Source organism: Leopardus geoffroyi, chromosome A2, assembly GCF_018350155.1.
Source record: "Leopardus geoffroyi isolate Oge1 chromosome A2, O.geoffroyi_Oge1_pat1.0, whole genome shotgun sequence".
NCBI classification, from domain to species: Eukaryota; Metazoa; Chordata; class Mammalia; order Carnivora; family Felidae; genus Leopardus; species Leopardus geoffroyi.
Genome location: NC_059331.1, coordinates 5,008,882 through 5,028,220, shown reverse-complemented (window position 1 = coordinate 5,028,220; position 19,339 = coordinate 5,008,882). Strand labels below are relative to the sequence as shown.

Sequence of the window (19,339 nt, the reverse complement as noted above, 5' to 3'; positions counted from 1 at the left end):
ACTAGTAAGTCTTGGTCTATGGATGGTGGGATCCAGTTCCTGGCTGTAGATGAGGTCATCATGGGAAAATCCCTGAGCCTGGCAGTCACCCCTTCTCAGCCCATTTCCCCTAAGACCCCAGGTCCTGCGATCCCCACCTCCCCATTCCCTGAATATAGGGGAAATAGATTCACAGCACCCCTGCTCCTTCCAGCATGTCAGGCACCTCTGTCAATGGGAGACTCAAAAATTCTCACCACTCACTAGGTGTCCCAGCCTCACTAGGTGACCTCTGACCAGACGCCCGCCCACCCGCCTTTATGTCCTTCTTGTGATGTTTTTCATGCCAATTTCTCCCTTTCTTCTGCCCTGGGATTAATTTCCTTCCTTTTGTTTTTAATACATTGATATTTTTTTGTTTGAGCACCTGTGGTTCCAGACTGTGACAACATAGACATGATCTTTGAAACTCACATTCTAAAGATAGCGTGGAGTTGATGTATTCCATCGATATTGGACTTGCTAAACCCCATAGTCACATGAGCCAATTCCTCAAAATAAATTGTGTGTGTGTGTGTACATATACATACATATAAATCGTTAAGTGATGGATAGATAGATAGATAGATAGATGATAGATAGTAGGCAATAGATGAATGGATGTATGGATGGGTGGATGAAGGGATGAATGAATATATAAATGGATGAATAGATGGATGGATGGGTGGATGGATGGATGGATGGGTGGATGGATGGATAAATGGACGAATGGATGGACGGACAGATGGATGGATGGATGGATGGATGGATGGATGGATAAATGGGCGAATGGACAGATGGATGGATGGATGGATGGATGGACAAATGGACGAATGGATGGACGGACAGATGGATGGATGGATGGATGGATGGATGGATGGATGGATGGATAAATGGGCGAGTGGACAGATGGGTGGATGGATGGATGGATGGATGGATGAATGGATGAATGGATGGGTGGATGGATGGATGGATGGATGGACAGATAGAGATATTACTGGTTCTTTCTCTGGAGAGCCCTGACTAATGCAGATGGTCAGGGAATACAGGGATAGCTTCTGTGAGGAGAGAATTCTTGAGCCAACACACAGATGACAAGGAGGAGCCAGCCATGGAGAATCTGGAAAAGAACATTCCAGATGAAGGAAACAGTATATACAAAGTCCTCAAGATGCCTGAGGCCAAGTGAGCACAGGGTATGGACTTCAAGATAGTGAAGATCACTTTGTGTCTACTCTAAGCTCAGGGGAAGGCCAAGCTTTTTCTATAAAGGGCCAGATAGTAAATATCTTAAGGTTTGAGGGCCAAGATAAAATCAAGGAGATCATGAAGGTTCTTCTGAAACAAGAGAGGAAACTTGTGTCCCGCCATGCCTTCTTCACATGGGATGGGCCATCCTGGGTGGGGGGCATCCTCTATGCCCAGCAGCCAGAGCTGTTCTCTCCATGATAAGGGATTCACCCAAAGGGGAGCAGTTTGGAGATCCAGAAAGGTGGAAGCAGTAGGAGGTGACCCCAAGGTCCGTTTCTCTCTGATCCAGTGATACCCAGATCCCAGCCAACCCTTCCATCCCAAGGTCTACTTTCTCTTCTGGATGAGCTTGTCAAAGGCAAGGCAACTCGCTGAGCCACCAACCCCCAGGATGAGATTCATTCACTCAGTGCTCTGTAGTTACCAACACAGGATTCTCCAACATGTAGGTGGCGGCCAGTATGACCAGCACAGGGCGTGGACGTGGTGAGATGCTGGCTGTGAGTCAGGGAGGTGGGCACTGGGAGCAGAGAGGGGAACAGGCAGAGAGGGAAGCCCCTGGTGGGTATCTGCAGCTCACTAAAGTGAGCCACTCCCGTACACACAGAGGGGGATGGCTGGATTTGGGCCACAAGGCATAATGTGCTAGCCCCTGAGGCCTCCGTGGGAAGCCACTGCAATATTTTAAGCAGGGAAGACATGAAGGCTGACTTATGTGTTTGGAAAGCTGATGGTAGCAATTCCAATCCTAGCTATATGCCCAAAGACTTGGAAGCTGGTACCCAGACAAATATACGTGCGAGCATGCTCATAGCAGCACTTTGCCCAGTAGCCCAAAGGTGGAAACGACTGAAGCATCCCTCAGCGCATGAATGGGCAAGCAAACTGGGATGTGTCCATACACTAGAACATTCCTCAGCCCTAACAAGCAAGGACCTGGCTGAGACTTGAAAACATTATACTCAGTGAAGGAAGCCAGACACAAAAGACCACAGGTTGTGTATTTCCACTTTTTTGAAATACCTGAACTATTCAGGACAGGTAACTCCATAGAGCAGGAAAGCTGACTAGTGGTTGGCAGGGGCTGGGAGGCCTCGGGGATGGGGACTCCTTTATGGGTATGGGCTTACCTTTCGAGGCGCTGAAAACGTCTGGGGACCAGACAGAGTTGTCCGACTGTGGAAATGCCCTAAATACCACTGAACTGCTCACTTTAAAATGGTTGCTTTTACGTTATGTGAATTTCACCTCTAAAATAAAAGAAAATAGTAAATTAAATTAAACCATATAAATTAAAGGAAACAAATACACAAGTTCACACTTGTAGAGGGCAGAGAATGAATTATGAGGTGGCAAGAGGCAGAGAGAACGTCCAGCTGGAAACCACTGCAAGAGTCAAGCCAGAAATGACGGATGCCCTAGTGAGTTAGTGCAGTCTGGCGGCTGTAACAAGATGCCCTACACCGGGCGCCTCATCGGCAGACATGCATTTCTCAGGGTTCCGGAGGCTGGAAGTCTGAGACACAGGTGCCAGCTTGGTCGGGCTCTGGTGAGGGCTCTGTTCCTGGCTTGTAGACAGTGGCCCTGTCACTGGGTCCTCAAACGTCTTCAAATGGCAGAGACAGAGAGGGAGGGAGAGAGTCTCCTGTCAGGAGCACTCATCCCATTCAGGAAGACTCCACCCTCCTGACCTAACCGCCTCCCCAAGGCCCCACCTACAGAGGCCATCAGGTAGGTGATCAGGACATCACCAAATGAACGGGGGAGGGGCACAGACACTCAGCCCACAGCACTTAGCAAAGGCAATAGCAGTGGGTCTGGAAACAGGCGGCTGGGTTCAGATCAGACGTTGAGACTGAATGGCCAGGGCTTGCGAAAAGGGGAGATGTGGGGGAGAAGAGAAAGAGGGCTACTCAGGCCAGTTCGAGGTGCCCCCGGGACGACTCCCAGGCCTTGGATTCAGCCTAGTTAATCCAGTGGCTGGTGGTTACACGACCTGTCTGTGAGTTCCAATTTGAACTTGCATCCATGCATGCAACCACTCTTGTATTTTGCACTTCCTTAACCACCATCTCAAACACTATACAGTATTTTCTTCTTTACCAGGCTCATTGTCTCTCACCCCAACAATGGGAGCTCCTTAACACCAGGGACTTTTGTCTGTCTTGTTCACAGCTGTGGCCTCAAGCCTAGAACAGTGCCTGGCACACACGTATCTATAAATATTTGATCGCGGAGTGACCAAAGGCAGAACCCAGGTACCCATAGGCGCCTGTCTGCAGCGTGTGAAGCCCAGGACCATTGGGCAATTGTGGTTTCTTCCCTGCCCTCAGGGACCCAGCCATGCTAGCCCTGCCCTGAGGTGACTCAGGACCTCATCTGCTCAGGCATGGGGAGACAGTTCTATGGCCCTCAGTGTATATGGTGGATGGACAGACAGACATCCCATTCACGAGGCTGGGCCTCAGCCACAGGTGAAGACAGCCCTGCAGTGCGTGCCAGCTGGGCCTGGGCCTCCTGCTGCTGCTGCTGGCTGCTGGGGGAGATGGCCACACCCCTGCTGGTGAGTAGGGGCTCAGGGCTTGTGGCAGGTGGGTCTCCTGTGTCACTGTGCATGTCTCTGTGCACGTGTGTGCAGGACAGGGGACAGATTAAGTGTAGCCCAGTGCAAGTCAATCCACTTCTCTGAACCTCAGTTTCCTCATCTGTAAAATGGGTGTGATAATAAGCGTCCCCACTTCACAGGGAATGAAATACGATATTGTGTGTGTACATGGGCTGGAAGAAGTGATTCTGCAGCAGGGAGGCCACAGACCACAGGGGTGCAGACAACAGACAGATGGACTGGGACAGTGAGTGCAGGGGAGAGGGAGGACGATGGGGGATGGCTTGGAGGATGGGCAGGGCTGTCAACGAACAAGGTGAGGAAGAGAAGCAGGTGTTGGAAACACTAAACACACAGTCCATGTGCGGTGAGGCCTCACCACGTGCGGGGCACCAGGATGAGCCTCTGCCTGCCCCAGGCCACTGGCTTGTCACCCAATGCTCAGAGGGACATTCATGGCTGTGAATGTCCAGTCTGCCCCTGCACCCTCCAGGGTGGGGGTCCCTGATGCTCAGGCCTCTCCTGAGCTTGAGTCAGGGGTGCAGGGGAGCGGGGGAAGCAGCCATGGGGCAGATCAGATCCAGCCGGGCCAAGTTTACCTTCCAGTTAATGAGTAATGAGTAGGGGGAGAAGGGGAGGCCTGGGCTGCATGGTGGGGGAGGTGCCCAGGCCATGGGTCCTGGAGGGAAAATCTCAGAAAGCAGTGTCGCAAGGACCCCATCCTGGAAGTGGGGGGCCAGGGGGGAGGGGCAGTCCCTGCTGTTCCCAGGCCTGGCACCGACTCAAGGGTGAGGGTGGGGGTGCAGCAGGGAAATCACTGCACTCAAGGGGGTGGGGGGGAGAGGGGTGCCTGGGCTCCCCCACCCAGAAAGCCTCCCCCTTCCTTCCCCTTCTTCTCCTTCCTCCAGCTGGGGTGCCAGACGAAACTCAGGACACCAGTTCAACTGGAATCGGGGACACATAGCCAATACTGTGTTAGGGTCAAGTGCCTTCCAGAGACCCCACTTCGCCTCAACTCAGGCAGCCTGGCCCTCCGGCTGTCCATAGCTGGAATGTTGGGCAGGGCACGCCAGCTAACGGGAATCCCATCCTCCAGGCCTCCTCCTCTCTCTCCCCTGCTGGCTTATCTTGCCTGCCATCCCTCTCCCACACTTCCGGGCACAATGGGCATAGAGATGAACCCATAGAAAGGCATTGGTTAACAAACGCATGGCCGAAAGAAGACTGGGCACCAGGCCCAAATATCTGGGGTGGGGAGCTCTCTGGCCCTCAGCGTTCCTCCACCGCTAAGTAGGTGCAACAGGGAAAGGTCCCTGTTTACCAACTGACCTTGACCCTGAGGGAGACCTTGGCAGGGGGAAGGTGTGTCCATGTTGCTGGAGGACATGCCCTTGGGTTAGTTACCCCAGGACACACTGGCCCCAGGGATTGAAAAACTTAGGAAATGGTATTGAGAAATCTGGGGCAGCTCCAGGAAGGGGGAAGCCACGGGAGCTGCGGGCTGGGCTGAGGTTGCAGGGGGGAGGCGGGAGGCAGATAAAAGGCAGCCTCCAGCAGCCTCTGCTCATTCCCTCCCAGTCCGCTTCCTCCGTCCCTCTGTCCCTCCACCGTCCCTGCACCATGGGGCCTGCCTCAGGCCCCAGCCCGCTGCTGCTGCTGCTGCTGCTTACCATCCTGCCCCCGGCACCGGGGGACCCCATGTGAGTGGTCATGACCCTTCTCCAAACCGGGCTACTTGTGTGGTGGGAGGGGGCACTCACGGGTTCAGGTCCTAGTAGAATCCAGGGCGCACGTGGGTGTCTGTGGAGGCAGGGGTCAGCGGGTTGCGATGTGAATGGACTTGGGCTGCCTGTGAGCTCATGATTTCATGAGCTGGGGGTTCATGGCCCTCGGGTTACAATGGGAGGCGGATGTTTCTAGAACAGGGGTCTGCAGGTTTGGGTGCCTGTGGTGTGTTCAGTGATTCCGTGGCTGCGGAATCACTTGGAGGCCTCGAGATCTGACTTCACAGGACTTGGGGGCTTCGTGATATGCGGGTGAGGACTGGAACCCTGGTCCCTTGAACGGCAGCTCCATCCCGTGTTCCACCCGACCTGCAGGTTCTCCATGATCACCCCCAACATCCTGCGGCTGGAGAATGAGGAGACCGTGCTGCTGGAGGCCCATGACTATGGAGGCAACATTGCAGTCGCGGTCAGCGTCTACGACTTTCCAGACAGGAAGCTAAGTTTGTCCAGAGGAAACACTGATCTGACCAAGGATAATGACCACATGAGCACAGTCAACATCAAGGTGCGTGCACCTGCGGGCGCCCCTCCCCGCTCTGAGTCTCCTCCACGTTTTGAACCCATCCCACTTGGAAGCCCCTCCCCTCTCTGAGACTCCTCCTTCAATTAGCCTCTCCTATCCTGAGCCCCTAGCTTTGAGCCCCTCTCCTAAGAGAGGTCCTCTGAGCCCCATGTCTGATTCCCCCTACTCATCCCCCTTTCTGATCCCTACCCATCTTAGACCCTTGCTCCCTCCCCTACTACCCCTCCGCTCCCAACCTGGGCACACCAGGGAGACCCGGAGTGGTGGACAGGTGCTATTGGCAGGAAGGGCAGGCATGTGTGGACCCCACTGAAAGCCTGGGGGTGAAAGCCTGGGGCTGAATGCGGGCAAGGGGCCGGGAGGCAGCATCTCAATGATTCTCTGGCTATGCCTAGATCCCAGCCAACCGGGAATTAACATCAGGGAAGGGGAAAAAATTCGTGACTGTCCAGGCGGACTTCGGGGGCACCGTGGTGGAGAAGGTGGTGCTGGTCAGCTTTCAGAGCGGGTACCTCTTCATCCAGACGGACAAGCCCATCTATACCCCAGGCTCCACGGGTAAGGGGCTGGGCGGTTGCTGGAGAGAGGGCTGGGGGGGGGGGGGACTGTGGGGAGGGGCAGGGCCTCACTCACCGCCCCCTTTCTCTAACATCATCTCCCAGTCCTCTATCGGATCTTTACCGTGGACAACGACCTACTGCCCGTGGGCCGGACCATTATCGTCAGCATCCAGGTACCAGCAGCGGGGAACCCAGACGATGACTCCCCCTGGGCAGAGACTCGGGGAGAGACAAAGAGATAGAGAGAGACAGAGAAGAGATTCCAGAAAAGGCAGGACTGCAGAGGCCGAAAGGCAAAGAGACCTGTAGAGCCTTGAACACAGAAAGAGCCCTGGACACAGGGCCGAGATCCAGGGATACCGGGCACAGTGATGCTTCTGCCCGTGGATTCCGGCTCCAGACAAACCTCTGGGGACCGTGTCACTCTGGACAGGTCACTTCACCCTCCTGGGGCTTGGTTTTCTCAGCTGAAGATTGAGATGACAGATAAAAACTCTCTGTAGCCCAATCCGCCTCCTGCTGCCAGGGGGCAGCCTCGAGCACCCAACTCCTGTCCCACCCTCCTCCACCCAGAGCCCTCCAGGAGCTCCCACCTCCTTGGGGTAAAAGCCTAAGTCCTCCCTGCACTCCCCAAGGCCCTGCAAGACTTGCCCAGTCCCCTACCTGTCCTCCTCTCCTCCTCTCCTCCCTCTCTTCCCCTCACTCACTCTGCTCCAGCCACATGGGCCTTATTGCTGTCCCTCCAACTGCCATAAAGAGCCAGCCCTAGGACCTTTGCACAGGCTGTTCCCCCACTACTCACAAAACGCTCTTCCTCCAAATACCCACATAGCTTGCCCCATCACGTCATTCAAGTCTCTGCTCAAATGTCACCGATGGCACAATTTTACAGAGAAGCCTCTCTGAGGACCTGTAAAATTGCAGACACCCTCTCCCAACTCACACACACACACACACACACACACACACACTCCACTGGTCTCCCTTCCTGTCATCTCCTTTAGACATCCTATAAATTGAATGTATTCATTTGCTAATTGCCCGCTCCCTAGACCTCCACAGAACCTAAATTCCAGACAGGATGGGTGCTTGGCATACAGTAATTTCATTACCATTTACTGGGCTAGGGCAGGAAAAGGGTGGGGGGGGGGAGGGGGAATGGAAGGAGGAAGTGAAGGACAGAGGGAAGAGGTAGGTGGTTCTCAGAGGATCGTCATGAGTATTTCTTGCAATCACGCAAAGGTAACAGGGACCAGGTCCTGACAGCCACAAGCTGACTGTGGGGATCGGTGGGATTTGTGGGGAACGGAGAACACACACCTCTAACGGTAGAGCCTCTGCCCAGTTCCAGTCAAATGTCGCTATGTGCCAACAGGAACCCGTATGCACGGTTATCCCAATTTCCGAGAGGAGCCAGAAAGCCAGATTTTTACATGATGTCTCCTGGTGTTTAGTTATTTGCAACGAATGACATACTGTGTGTTAGGTTGAACCACACGACTTTGTATTCTTGTAGGTCAGAGTCGAAGGTAGGCAATGCTGTGTGACTTAGCGCCCATAGGATGCTTACCACAGGGTCCCGCACAAAGTAGGTGATAAATGCTAGTTACTATCGGTATTCAGACAGCCGCCGACGAGAGTGAGCTCCAGCTTACATGAATCATGTGCCAAGCCAGTGAGGGAGGGGCTATGTTCCTCTCCTTCTTCTAGCTGGGCACATTGAGCACAGAGACATCAAGCAATTTGCCCAAGGTGACACAGCGCGTAAATGGGAGAGTGGGCATTTGAACCCAGGCTGACTGACTCAAGTCCATGTTCATAACCACTGCCCCAGTAGTCATGACACAGAGAGTGTCCAGACACAGAGAGGAGGAAGGGAGCCTAGGGGCTAAGACAGGTCTCTGAAGAGACACGCCCTCCCTGTCTCTACAGACCCCCGACAATATTCTCATCAAGAAGGACTCCCTATCTTCTCAGAAACAGGTTGGCATCTTGTCCCTGTCTTGGAACATCCCGGAGCAGGTCAAGTATGTCAGGCCCTCCTAGAGGGGGTTCCCTATGCCAAGGGAGGGCGTCTGGCTGGCTCACTCACCTGCCTTCCCCACAGTACAGGGCAGTGGAAGATAGAAGCCCACTATGAAGATGCCCCACAGCAGGTATTCTCTGCTGAGTTCGAGGTGAAGGAGTACGGTAAGAGGAGGAAGGAGTCAGGGTGGGGGCCCCAAGTGCCAGGCCCAGTGCTGACAGCCTACTGGTGCCGTCTCGCCCCCAGTGCTGCCCAGTTTTGAGGTCCAAGTGGAGCCTACAGAGAAATTCTACTACATTGATGACCCACAGGGCCTGGAGGTCACCATCACGGCCAGGTGAGGGGCTAGGAATGGGACCAGGTGGGAGGGGAGGGGAGGGGAGGGGGGCCAGGTGAGGGCTAGATGACGGGCCAGGTTGGCAGGTAGGGGTGGAGCCAGGTAGGGGCCGGGTAAGGGAACCCGGGTGCGGGGTGGCCAGGTGTGGGACCAGGTGGGCGCTGAGTGAAGAACCAGATACTGGCCAGGTAAGCACCAGGCGAGGGACCAGGGGTCCGTGGAAGTTTGCAGCCAGCCTCGCCCTTCAGGAGAGGAGCATCTGAGACCCTCTTGCCTCTCAGGTTCTTGTATGGGAAGAATGTGGATGGAATAGCCTTCGTCATCTTTGGGGTCCAGGATGGTGACCAGAGGATTTCGCTGCCCCAGTCCCTCACCCGTGTTCAGGTGCTCTGCCCCTCTGAGCCTCCTCCACTTTGGACTTCCCCCTCCCTCACCTGCGCCCCTCCCCCTCTCTGAGCCTTCCTTCCTCCCCCAGATCAATGATGGCAGTGGGGAGGCCAGGCTGGAACGAAAGGTCCTGCTGAGCGGGGTGGAACCCTCCAGAGCAGATGCCCTGGTGGGGAAGTCGTTGTACGTGTCTGTCACCGTTATCCTGCACTCAGGTGAGGCCTGGTCTGAGGAAAGGGACCCAAATGAGGGGGGAGGCCCAGTGTGAGGGCAGAGGCCCAGAATGGATGTGGAATGCAGTGTGACAGGGGAGAACCAGTCTGAGGGCAGAGGCCAAGTGTAAGAGATGATATCCAGAGGAAAGTGATACCCAGTGAGACAAAGGAGGCCCATTCTGAGGGTGGGGGGAGCCCCAGAATGAAAGTGGGATCCAGTCTGATAGAGGAGGGCTAATCTGAGGGGGGAGGAAGCCCCAGAATGAATGTGGGATCCAGTCTGATAGAGGTGGCCCATTCTGAGTGGGGGAGGTCCAGAATGAAAGTGAGATCCAGTCTGTAGAGGAGGCCCAGTCTGAGGGGGGAGGCCCAGTATGAAGGTGGGATCCAGTCTGATAGCGGAGGCCCAATCTGATGGGATGAGGCCAGAATGAAGGTGGGATCCAGTCTGATAGTGAAGCCCAGTCTGATGGGGGAGGCCAGTATGAAGGTGGGATCCAGTCAGACAGAGGAGGCCCAGTGAGGGGGGAGCCCAGAATAAAGGTGGGATCCAGTCTGATACAGGAGGCCCAATCTGAGGTGGGGAGGCCCAGAATGAATGTGGGATCCATTCTGATAGAGGTGGCCCATTCTGAGGGGGGGAGATCCAGAATGAAAGTGAGATCCAGTCTGTAGAGGAGGCCCAGTCTGAGGGGGAGGCTCAGTATGAAGGTGGGATCCAGTCTGATAGAGAAGGTCCAGTCTGAGGGGGAGGCCAGAATGAAGGTGGGATCCAGTCTGACAGGGGAGGTCCTGTCTGAGGGGGGAAGGAGCCCCAGAATGAAAGTGGGATCCAATCTGATAGAGGAGGCCCAGTCCGAGGGGGAAGGCCCACTATGAAGGTGGGATCCAGTCTGATAGATGAGGCCCAATCTGAGGGGGGAGGCCCAGTATGAAAGTGGGATCCAGTCTGATAGAGGAGGCCCAGTCTGAGGGGGAGGCCCAATATGAAGGTGGGATCCAGTCTGACAGGGGAGGCCCAGTCTGAGGGGGAGGCCCAGTATGAATGTGGGATCCAATCTGATACAGAATGCCCAATCTGAGGGGGAGCCCCAGAATGAAAGTGGGACGCAGTCTCATAGAGGAGGGCCAATCTGAGGGTAGGCCCACTATGAAGGTGGGATCCAGTCTGAGGGGGGAGGCCTAGTCTGAGGGGGAGGCGCAGTATGAATGTGGGATCCAGTCTGATAGAGGAGGCCCAGTCAGGGGGGGGGACCCAGAATGAACGTGGGATCCATTCTGATAGAGGTGGCCCATTTTGAGGAAGGGAGGTCCAGAATGAAAGAGAGATCCAGTCTGTAGAGGAGGCCCAGTCTGCGGGGGAGGCCCAGTATGAAGGTGGGATCCAGTCTGACAGAGGAGGCCCAGTGAGGGGGAGCCCAGAATGAAGTGGGATCCAGTCTGATAGAGGAGGCCCAGTCGGGGGGGGGGACCCAGAATGAATGTGGGATCCATTCTGATAGAGGTGGCCCATTTTGAGGAAGGGAGGTCCAAATGAAAGAGAGATCCAGTCTGTAGAGGAGGCCCAGTCTGCGGGGGGAGGCCCAGTATGAAGGTGGGATCCAGTCTGACAGAGGAGGCCCAGTGAGGGGGAGCCCAGAATGAAGGTGGGATCCAGTCTGATACAGGAGTCCCAGTCTGGAGGGGGGGAGGCCCAGTATGAATGTAGGATCCAGACTGATAGAGGAGGCCCATTCTCATGGGGGAAGCCAGAATGAAGCTGGGATCCAGTCTGACATGGGAGGCCCAGTCTGAGGAGGGAGGTCCAGAATGAAAGTGGGATCCAGTCTGATACAGGAGGCCCAGTGAGGGGGCAGGCCAGAATGAAGGTGGGATCCAGTCTGACAGAGGAGACCCAGTCTGAGGGCAGAGGTCCAGTATGAAGGTGGGATCCAGTCTTACGTGGGTGGCCCAGTCTGAGGGGGGAGGCCCAGTATGAATGTGGGATCCAGTGTGAATGACTAGCCCAGTCTGAGGGGGAGGCCAGAATGAAGGTGGGATCAAGTCTGATAGGGGAGGCACAGTCTGAGGGGGGAGGCCCAATATGAATGTGGGATGCAGTCTGATAGAGGAGGCCCAGTCTGAGGGGGGAGGGAGCCTCAGAATGAAAGTGGGATCCAGTCTGATAGAGGAAGCCTAGTCTGAGGGGGAGGCCCACTATGAAGGTGGGATCCAGTCTGACAGAAGCCCAGTCTGAGAGGGGAGGTCAGAATGAAGGTGTGATCCTGTCTGACAGAGGAGGCCCAGTGAGGGGGGAGCCCAGAATGAAGGTGGAATCCAGTCTGATAGAGGAGGTCCAGTCTGAAGGGGGGAGGCCAGAATGAAGGTGGGATGCAGTCTGATAGAGGTGGCTGAGTCTGAAGTGGGGAGGCCAGAATGAAGGTGGGATGCAGTCTGATAGAGGTGGCTGAGTCTGAGGGGGGAGACCCAGAATGAAATTGGGATGCAGTCTGTCAGGTGAGGCCAAGTCTGAGAGGGGAAGCCCAGTATGAAGATGGGAAACAGTCTGATAGAGGAGGCCCATTCTGAGGGGGGGAGGTCCAGAAGGAATGTGGGATCCAGTCTGACAAAGGAGGCCAAGTCTGAAGGTGGGAGCCAGTGACAGGGTAGGCATAGTCTGAGGAATGAAGGTGCCCGCCAGTTTGTCAGAGGAGACCTGGTCTGAGGGAGGCCCACTATGAAGGTGGGAAGCTGTCTGACAGAGAAGGCCTGGTCTGAGGGGAGAGGTCCAGAATAAAAGTGGGATCCAGTCTGATAGAGGAGGCCCAGTCTCAGGAGGGCGGCCCAAAATGAAATTGGGATCCAGTCTCACAGAGTAGGCCCAGTCTGAAAACAGGCCCAGTGAGGTTGGGGGCCAGTCTGACAGAGGAGGTCCCATCCTAGTGGGGAGGCCAGAATGAAGGTGGGCAACAGTCTGACAGAGGAAGTCTGAGCACAGGAGGCCAGTATGAAGGTTGGATCCTGTCTGATAGATGATGTCCAGTCGGAGGAGGGAGGCCCAGCATGAAGGTGGGATCCAGTCTGACAGAGGAGTCCCAGTGATGGGGGAGGAACAGAGTGAAGGTTCTAGCCAGTCTGATGGGGAGGAACAGAATGAAGGTTCCAGCCAGTCTGATGGAGGAGGCCCAGTCTGAGGGTGGCCCAGTGTAAGGTGTGGTCCAACCTGGAGGGGTGGCCCAGGAACCTGCCCTCACGGCTGGCCCCCTCAGGCAGCGACATGGTGGAGGCGGAGCGCAGCGGGATCCCCATCGTGACCTCCCCCTACCAGATCCACTTCACCAAGACGTCCAAGTTCTTCAAACCAGGCATGCCCTTTGACCTCATGGTGAGACCCGGGGTGGGGCTGCCTCCCCCACCCTTCCCCTGAGCATCAGCCACGCCTCTGGGTCCACCTGCCCCTGCACTGCACCCGCAGGTGTTCGTGACGAACCCCGACGGCTCCCCGGCACGCAACGTCCCTGTGGAGACCCAGGACTCCAGTGCACGGTCCTTGACCCAGGTCGACGGCGTGGCCAAGCTGATCATCAACACACCCAACAAACCGGTGCCCCTGCCCATCACCGTGAGTCCTCGCCCACCTGTAGCCCTACACTCAGGCGATAGGGGACTGGATTTGCATGGAGGGAATCTGTCCTCTGCCACAGTCATCCTGCCACGTGAGGAGTGGGGTCCTTTTATTGTATCAGGGGATCCTGCCACTCACATAGAGTGTTTTTATCTGCATAGACGGGTCCAGCCATCTGCGTAGCTACCATCTAAGGGTCCTGTGATTACATTTGACCCACCTGGATAATCCAAAACAGACTCCCCATCCTCAGACACTTAATCCCATTTGCACAGTCCCTCTGGCCAGGGAAGGTACCGTATTCCCAGGTCCCAGGGATTAGGATGTGGACATCTTTGGGGGGCCAGAATTCATCCCCCTTTCCTCACCCAGGTAACCACTAGGAAGGATGGTATCCTGGAGTCACGACAGGCCACAAGCAGTATGCTCGCCCAACCCTACAAAATCATGGGCAGCTGCAGTAACTACCTCCATCTGTCTGTACCTCGCATGGAGCTCAAGCCAGGGGAAGATCTCAATGTGAACATCCACCTGCGAATTGACCCCACCACCACCAAGCAGAAAGATATCTACTACTACACCTACCTGGTCTGTGCCCTCCTAGGATCCCCAGACCCCTCCTCCTTACTTCTGCAGCACCCCCAGTCCAGGGCCACCCCCCCCCCGACCTTGCTGATTCTTCCTTACGCCAACCTGTCTCCCCCAGATCATGAACAAAGGGAAACTGTTGAAGGTGGGTCGACAGAAGCGTGAGCTCGGCCAGGATGTGGTCGCATTGCCCCTGACCATCACTGAGGACTTCATTCCTTCCTTCCGCCTGGTGGTTTACTACACCTGCCTTAACAGCAATGGCCAGAGGGAGGTGGTGGCCGATTCCGTGTGGGTGGATGTCAAGGACTCCTGTGTGGGCAAGGTAAGCTTCCGGAGCCTTCCTCCGCACCCATCTTGGCACCCCCGCCTGGCCAGTGCTCGCTCCGTCTCTGCCTGTCTCCAGCCCTCTGGGTGGGGTCCCCAACCGAGGCCCATCTTTTCCTTTTCCAGCTCCTTCTCTCCCCACCTCTGTTTCAGCTTCAGTATCTCCCTCCCTGCTGGCCTTTCCACCTTCAGTCTGTCTGTCTCCACCGTTGCCCCTTCCTGACCAGCACAGCACGGACACTGCCCTGGGCTGACTGCTGATGGAGACCCAGCCTGGCAGGGCTGACCCCTCACTCCTACCTCTGTGCACACCCCATCCCCGCCAACAGCTGGTGGTGAAAGGTGGCAGGAAGGAAGAGAGGGTTCACCTACCTGGCCAGCAGATGACCCTCAAGATCGAGGGGGACCACGGGGTCCCGAGTGGGGCTCGTGGTGGTGGACAAGGGCGTGTTCGTGCTGAACAAGAAGAATAAGTTAACTCAAAGCAAGGTGCGCCCCGTACCGCTGGGGTGTGGCGGAAGCAAAGGGGTGGCGTGGGGCTGAGGCGCGGGTGGCGCTCAGAAGGGAACCGGAAGTGGGGTTAGGCGTGGGCGGGACGGAGGCTGGGACGGACACAGACGTGGCGCAGAAGTGAAGGCTGCGGGTGGGAGCGTAGATGGAGGAGTCTGCGCTGGGGGTGCTTGGCGGGGGCTGTGCACACAGCTCTGAGAGGGGTCTGGGACCAGAACGGAGGGGCGGTCGGACATGTCAGCCTGGTGACCCCTGCCCTCCCGCAGATCTGGAACGTGGTGGAGAAGGCTGACATCGGCTGCACCGCAGGCAGCGGGAAGGACTATGCCGGCGTCTTCACGGACGCAGGGCTGGCCTTCCAGACCAACACAAACCTGCAGACCCCGGATAGGACAGGTGAGGGCCGGGGCCTCCACCCCAGATGCTGAGAGCAGGTGGAGGGCAGTGTTCTGAGGTCCTCAGATGCTGAGAGCAGGTGGGGGCCCTGGGTTCAAGTCCTGCCCCAGCCCCCACCTAGTGAATCACTGCCTACTGAGCCTCAGTTTCCTCATCTGTCAAATGGGAACAACTCATGGCTCCCTCACGGCTACTGAGAGGAGTACATTGGGGACCCTCAGTGGACGCTTAACCCATCTTGTTCGCGTGTGCCCTCCCCTCAGATCCCGAGTGCCCCAAACCAGCTACCTGGCGCCGCCGCTCGGTGATGCTCATGGAGAAGAGGATGGACAAAGGTGGGGGCCCCCCACCTCCCCCCAAACTCTGTCCCTCCGGGATCCAGCCCAGGAGGGAGCAGGGCAGGGCCCGGCCCTGGGGACGTCCTACCCGTGGTCCGCCATGAGCTCCTCCTGCTTTGAGGTCCCGGCTGAGGCCCTGACAGGTGTCGTGTCCCCACAGTGGGTCAGTACCCAAAGCAGCTGCGCAAGTGCTGTGAACATGGCATGCGGGAGAACCCCATGAAGTTCTCGTGCCAGCGCAGGGCTCGGTTCATCCAGCACGAGGCCTCGTGCGTGAAGGCCTTCCTGGACTGTTGCAACTACATCACCCAGCTGAGGCTCAACCACACCCGTAATGTCCACTTGGGATTGGCCCGGAGTGAGTCCACTTGCCTGTGGCTGGCCAGAGCGGGAGGGCCTGGACTGAAGGGAGTAGGCTCGGTCAGAGGGGGGCAGGCTTGGTTTGGAAGGAAGAGGCCAGCCAGAGTGGGGAAGCTCTGTGAGAGTGGGGATGGCCTGGTCTGAGGGAAGAGGCCCAGGCCAGAGTGGGAAAGCTTGATCAGAGGGGGTAGGGCCTGATCTGAGGGAGGAGGGCAGCCAGAGTGGGGAGACTGGGTGAGAGCAGCCAGGACCTGTCTGAGGGAGAAGAACCTATCTGAATGGGGGAAGGTGCCTGTTTGGGTGGAAGGATGCCTGTGTCTGAGGGGGGAGAAGGGCCTGTCTGAAGGGGGAGGATGCTTCTGTCTGAGATGCGTTTTTAGCCTGCCTTTACCAAAGAAAACTCATTTATGTTGCTTTCCAAAGAGGTGCCTAACTCAATGCCTGACAACATCTGTTGATTTGTTTTCATTCATTCATTCCCTCCCTCCCTCATTCATTCATTCACTCATTCATTCATTCACTCATTCATTCATTCATTCAGTTCTGGATAAGACAAAGCATGTGCACACTTGAAACTTTACATCTCAGGCCAAATAAATGTTAAGCCAAGAGAAATTTCTCTTCCAAGAAGCCCATTGAAAGCAGAATCAGAATGGTCCCCACCACAAGGCAGCCCTGACAGAACTGGTGGGAATCCTACCTGCCATTTGCTCAGAGCCTTTGAGCCCAGTGAGGCCTGATGTCTGCTTTTTAAAAATGCTTTTTGATGTGTCTTGTGTAGAGAAAGGCCTTTCTGCTAGGATGGGTACAGAGGAAACCAAGCCCACAGAGAGCCCCCCCGCACCATAGGCAGCATGGCCCCTGTCGTGAGGGTCCCCCTGGCAGATTCCCTCTCGGCCCGCCCTGTCCAGAGTGCTCTTTTTAACCCCTGTGGGCAGAGTGGTGCTTGCTGCACTGACCCTTCTCACTGGCCCTTTGAACACTTCTTTTGCACATGCCATCGTTTTCATGGGGACCAGAAACTGTGTCGTCCAAATTGGGCTCTGAGAACAAGGGCCAGTGTGAGCGGCTCTTGAAACCGAGGGAAGTTACCTTATTGACCACAGGATGAAAAGTCACGAAACAGAACCCCTTTGCTTAAAAACTAAGGAAGATGGGGAAACGCCATAAGCGGCAGGCTGCCCGATCCAAGCAAACATAATCATTTTTTTTTTAAATCTTTAGACTCTCAAGCAGAAAAAGGAAAATGCGCATAAAAACCTTTTATCTCTCTGAATCATTTGAGGCCGCACCATTGAGGCCCCTAATTGGCTCCGTGTGGAATTTCTAGAAGCAAAGATATTCTGCCACAAAACCACAGCACAGGCATCAGAATTAGGACGTTAATGTTGACTTGTTACCACCACCAAAACCTCCAACCCCGTTCAGGCTGGCCAGTGGTTTCCCTGTGGCTTGGTCTGGATCCTTTATAGGAAAAGGATCTGTGCAGGAACAGACGTCGTATTTCCTGGTGGGGTCTCCTTAGTGTCCTTGGATCTGCTCAACCCCTGGCAGCACAGCCGTCTTGAGTGACTTTCACGTCCGGCTACTTGGGGGGCTGTCCCACGGTTTGGGTTGGCTCCATGCTTCCTCGTAATGACATCCAGGTTTTGCATTTGGGGGCAGCACTGTCACAGGAGAGACACTATGGATTCTCAGTGCATCATGTCGGGAGCCCAAAGACATTGATTTGTCCCATTGTTGGTGCTGTGAGTCTTGATCACGTGATTAAGGCGCTGTCTGCTGGGTCTCTCCACTGTAAAGTTCCTCCTTATTCCTGGATAGTCCATTTCTAAACCTCTTTCTGCTATCAGATCAGGGCAAAATTTAAGCCAAGGGAAAATTTCCTCCAAATCAATTTTTATGTAGCCTGTATGACAGCAGGTATGGATCCTTATATGGTAACACATACTTTTCATGTACACTCATATTTTTATTTTAATTTTATTTATTTATTTATTTATTTATTTATTATATTTATATTTATTTATTTATTTACTTATTTATTCATTTAATTTATTTATTTTTGCTTAGAAATGTGCAGTCACCTCCTAAAGGCAGACATCGCCAAAGGGGACACATATTTCTGAATTCTTTTAGCTGGAAGGCTAGCACGCCCTCCACCATCACCCCCCAAAAAACACACAAAGATTCCCAACACACATGAGTAAAGGGCTGAATCTTCAGTCTGTGAAAATTATTCTAATCTAGGCTTGGTGCCTTCTGCTCCAGTGACCTATAGACTTTCTTTCTCAAAGAGGAAAATTAGACAAAATATCTGATCTACTGGGATATGGCTTACACACACTCAGGTGTTTCCTCCCCCAGCCTTGTGTAATTTCTTTCTTTCTTTTTTTTTTTTAAATTTATTGCCAATGCGTGTAGTCTTGGCTTCAGGAGCGCAGTCCTATGATTCATCACTTACATACAACCCCAGTGCTCATCCCAAGTGTCCTCCTCAATGCCCATCACCCATTTTCCCCACTCCCCCCATATCCTATTCCCATCAACCCTCAGTCTGTTCTCTGTGTTTAAGAGTCTCTTATGGTTTGTCTCCCTCTCTCTTTGTATCTAATTTTTCCTTCCCTCCCACTATGGTCTTCTGTTTCTCAAATTCCACATATGAGTGAAAAAATACGATATCTGCCTTTCTCTGACTTATTTCACTTAGCATAATACCCTCCAGATCCATCCACGTTGTTGCAAATGGTCAGCTTTCCTTCTTTTTCATCACCAAGTAGTATTCCATTCTCTGTATATATAGCCATTCATCAGTTGATGGACATTTGAGCTCTTTCCATAATTTGGCTATTGTTGAAATGCTACTATAACCACTGGAGTACACGCGCCCCTACGAATCAGCACTCGTGTGCCCTTTAGGATAAATTTCTAGTAGTGCTATTATTGCTGGGCCATAGGGTAAATCTAATTTTGATTTTTTGAGGGACCTCCACACTGTTTTCCAGAGTGGCTACACCAGTTTGTATTCCCACCAACAGTGCAAGAGGGTCCCCCTTTCTCCACATCCTCACCAACATCTGTTGTTTCCTGAGTTGTTACTTTTAGCCACTCTGACCAGTGTGAGGGGGTATCTCAATGTGTTTTTGGTTTGTATTTCCCTGATGATGAGTGATGTCGAGCATCTTGTCATGTGTCTGTTTACCATCTGGATGTCTTCTTTGGAAAAGTGTCTGTTCATGTTTTCTGCCCATTTCTTCACTGGACTATTCGTTTCCTGGGTGTTGAGTTTGGTAAGTTGTTTATAGATTTTGTATACTAACTAACCCTTTATCCGTTATGTCATTTGCAAATATCTTCTCCCATTCCATCGGTTACCTTTTAGTTTTGTTGATTGTTTCCCGTGCTGTGCAGAAACTTTTTACCTTGATGAGGTCCCAAATGGTCCGCTTTTGCTTTTATTTCCCTTGCCTTCAGAGACACATCAAGTAAGAAGTTGCTGCGGCCGAG

At 54.3% G+C, this 19,339-nt stretch overlaps 2 protein-coding genes across 2 annotated transcripts in view; both read left to right on the top strand.

Moving 5' to 3' along the window:
* The first annotated feature begins 5,432 nt into the window (after nucleotides 1–5,432).
* LOC123605205 (complement C3-like) lies at nucleotides 5,433–15,123 on the top strand. The gene is made up of 15 exons (XM_045491755.1): nucleotides 5,433–5,574; nucleotides 5,974–6,166; nucleotides 6,580–6,742; nucleotides 6,847–6,917; nucleotides 8,677–8,771; nucleotides 8,852–8,934; nucleotides 9,017–9,107; nucleotides 9,389–9,491; nucleotides 9,583–9,709; nucleotides 12,958–13,073; nucleotides 13,164–13,310; nucleotides 13,686–13,901; nucleotides 14,020–14,226; nucleotides 14,558–14,717; nucleotides 15,005–15,123. The coding sequence occupies exons 1-14, from the start codon at nucleotides 5,495–5,497 to the stop codon at nucleotides 14,699–14,701; spliced, it is 1,836 nt and encodes a 611-aa protein (XP_045347711.1). The 5' UTR covers nucleotides 5,433–5,494; the 3' UTR covers nucleotides 14,702–14,717; nucleotides 15,005–15,123.
* LOC123605204 (complement C3-like) overlaps nucleotides 15,022–19,339 on the top strand; it is a 59,193-nt gene continuing 54,875 nt past the window's right edge. The window contains exons 1-3 of the mRNA XM_045491754.1: nucleotides 15,022–15,134; nucleotides 15,398–15,469; nucleotides 15,633–15,830. Coding sequence (XP_045347710.1) covers nucleotides 15,442–15,469; nucleotides 15,633–15,830 — 226 coding nt within the window. The 5' untranslated portion in view covers nucleotides 15,022–15,134; nucleotides 15,398–15,441. The remainder of the gene's footprint in view (nucleotides 15,135–15,397; nucleotides 15,470–15,632; nucleotides 15,831–19,339) is intronic.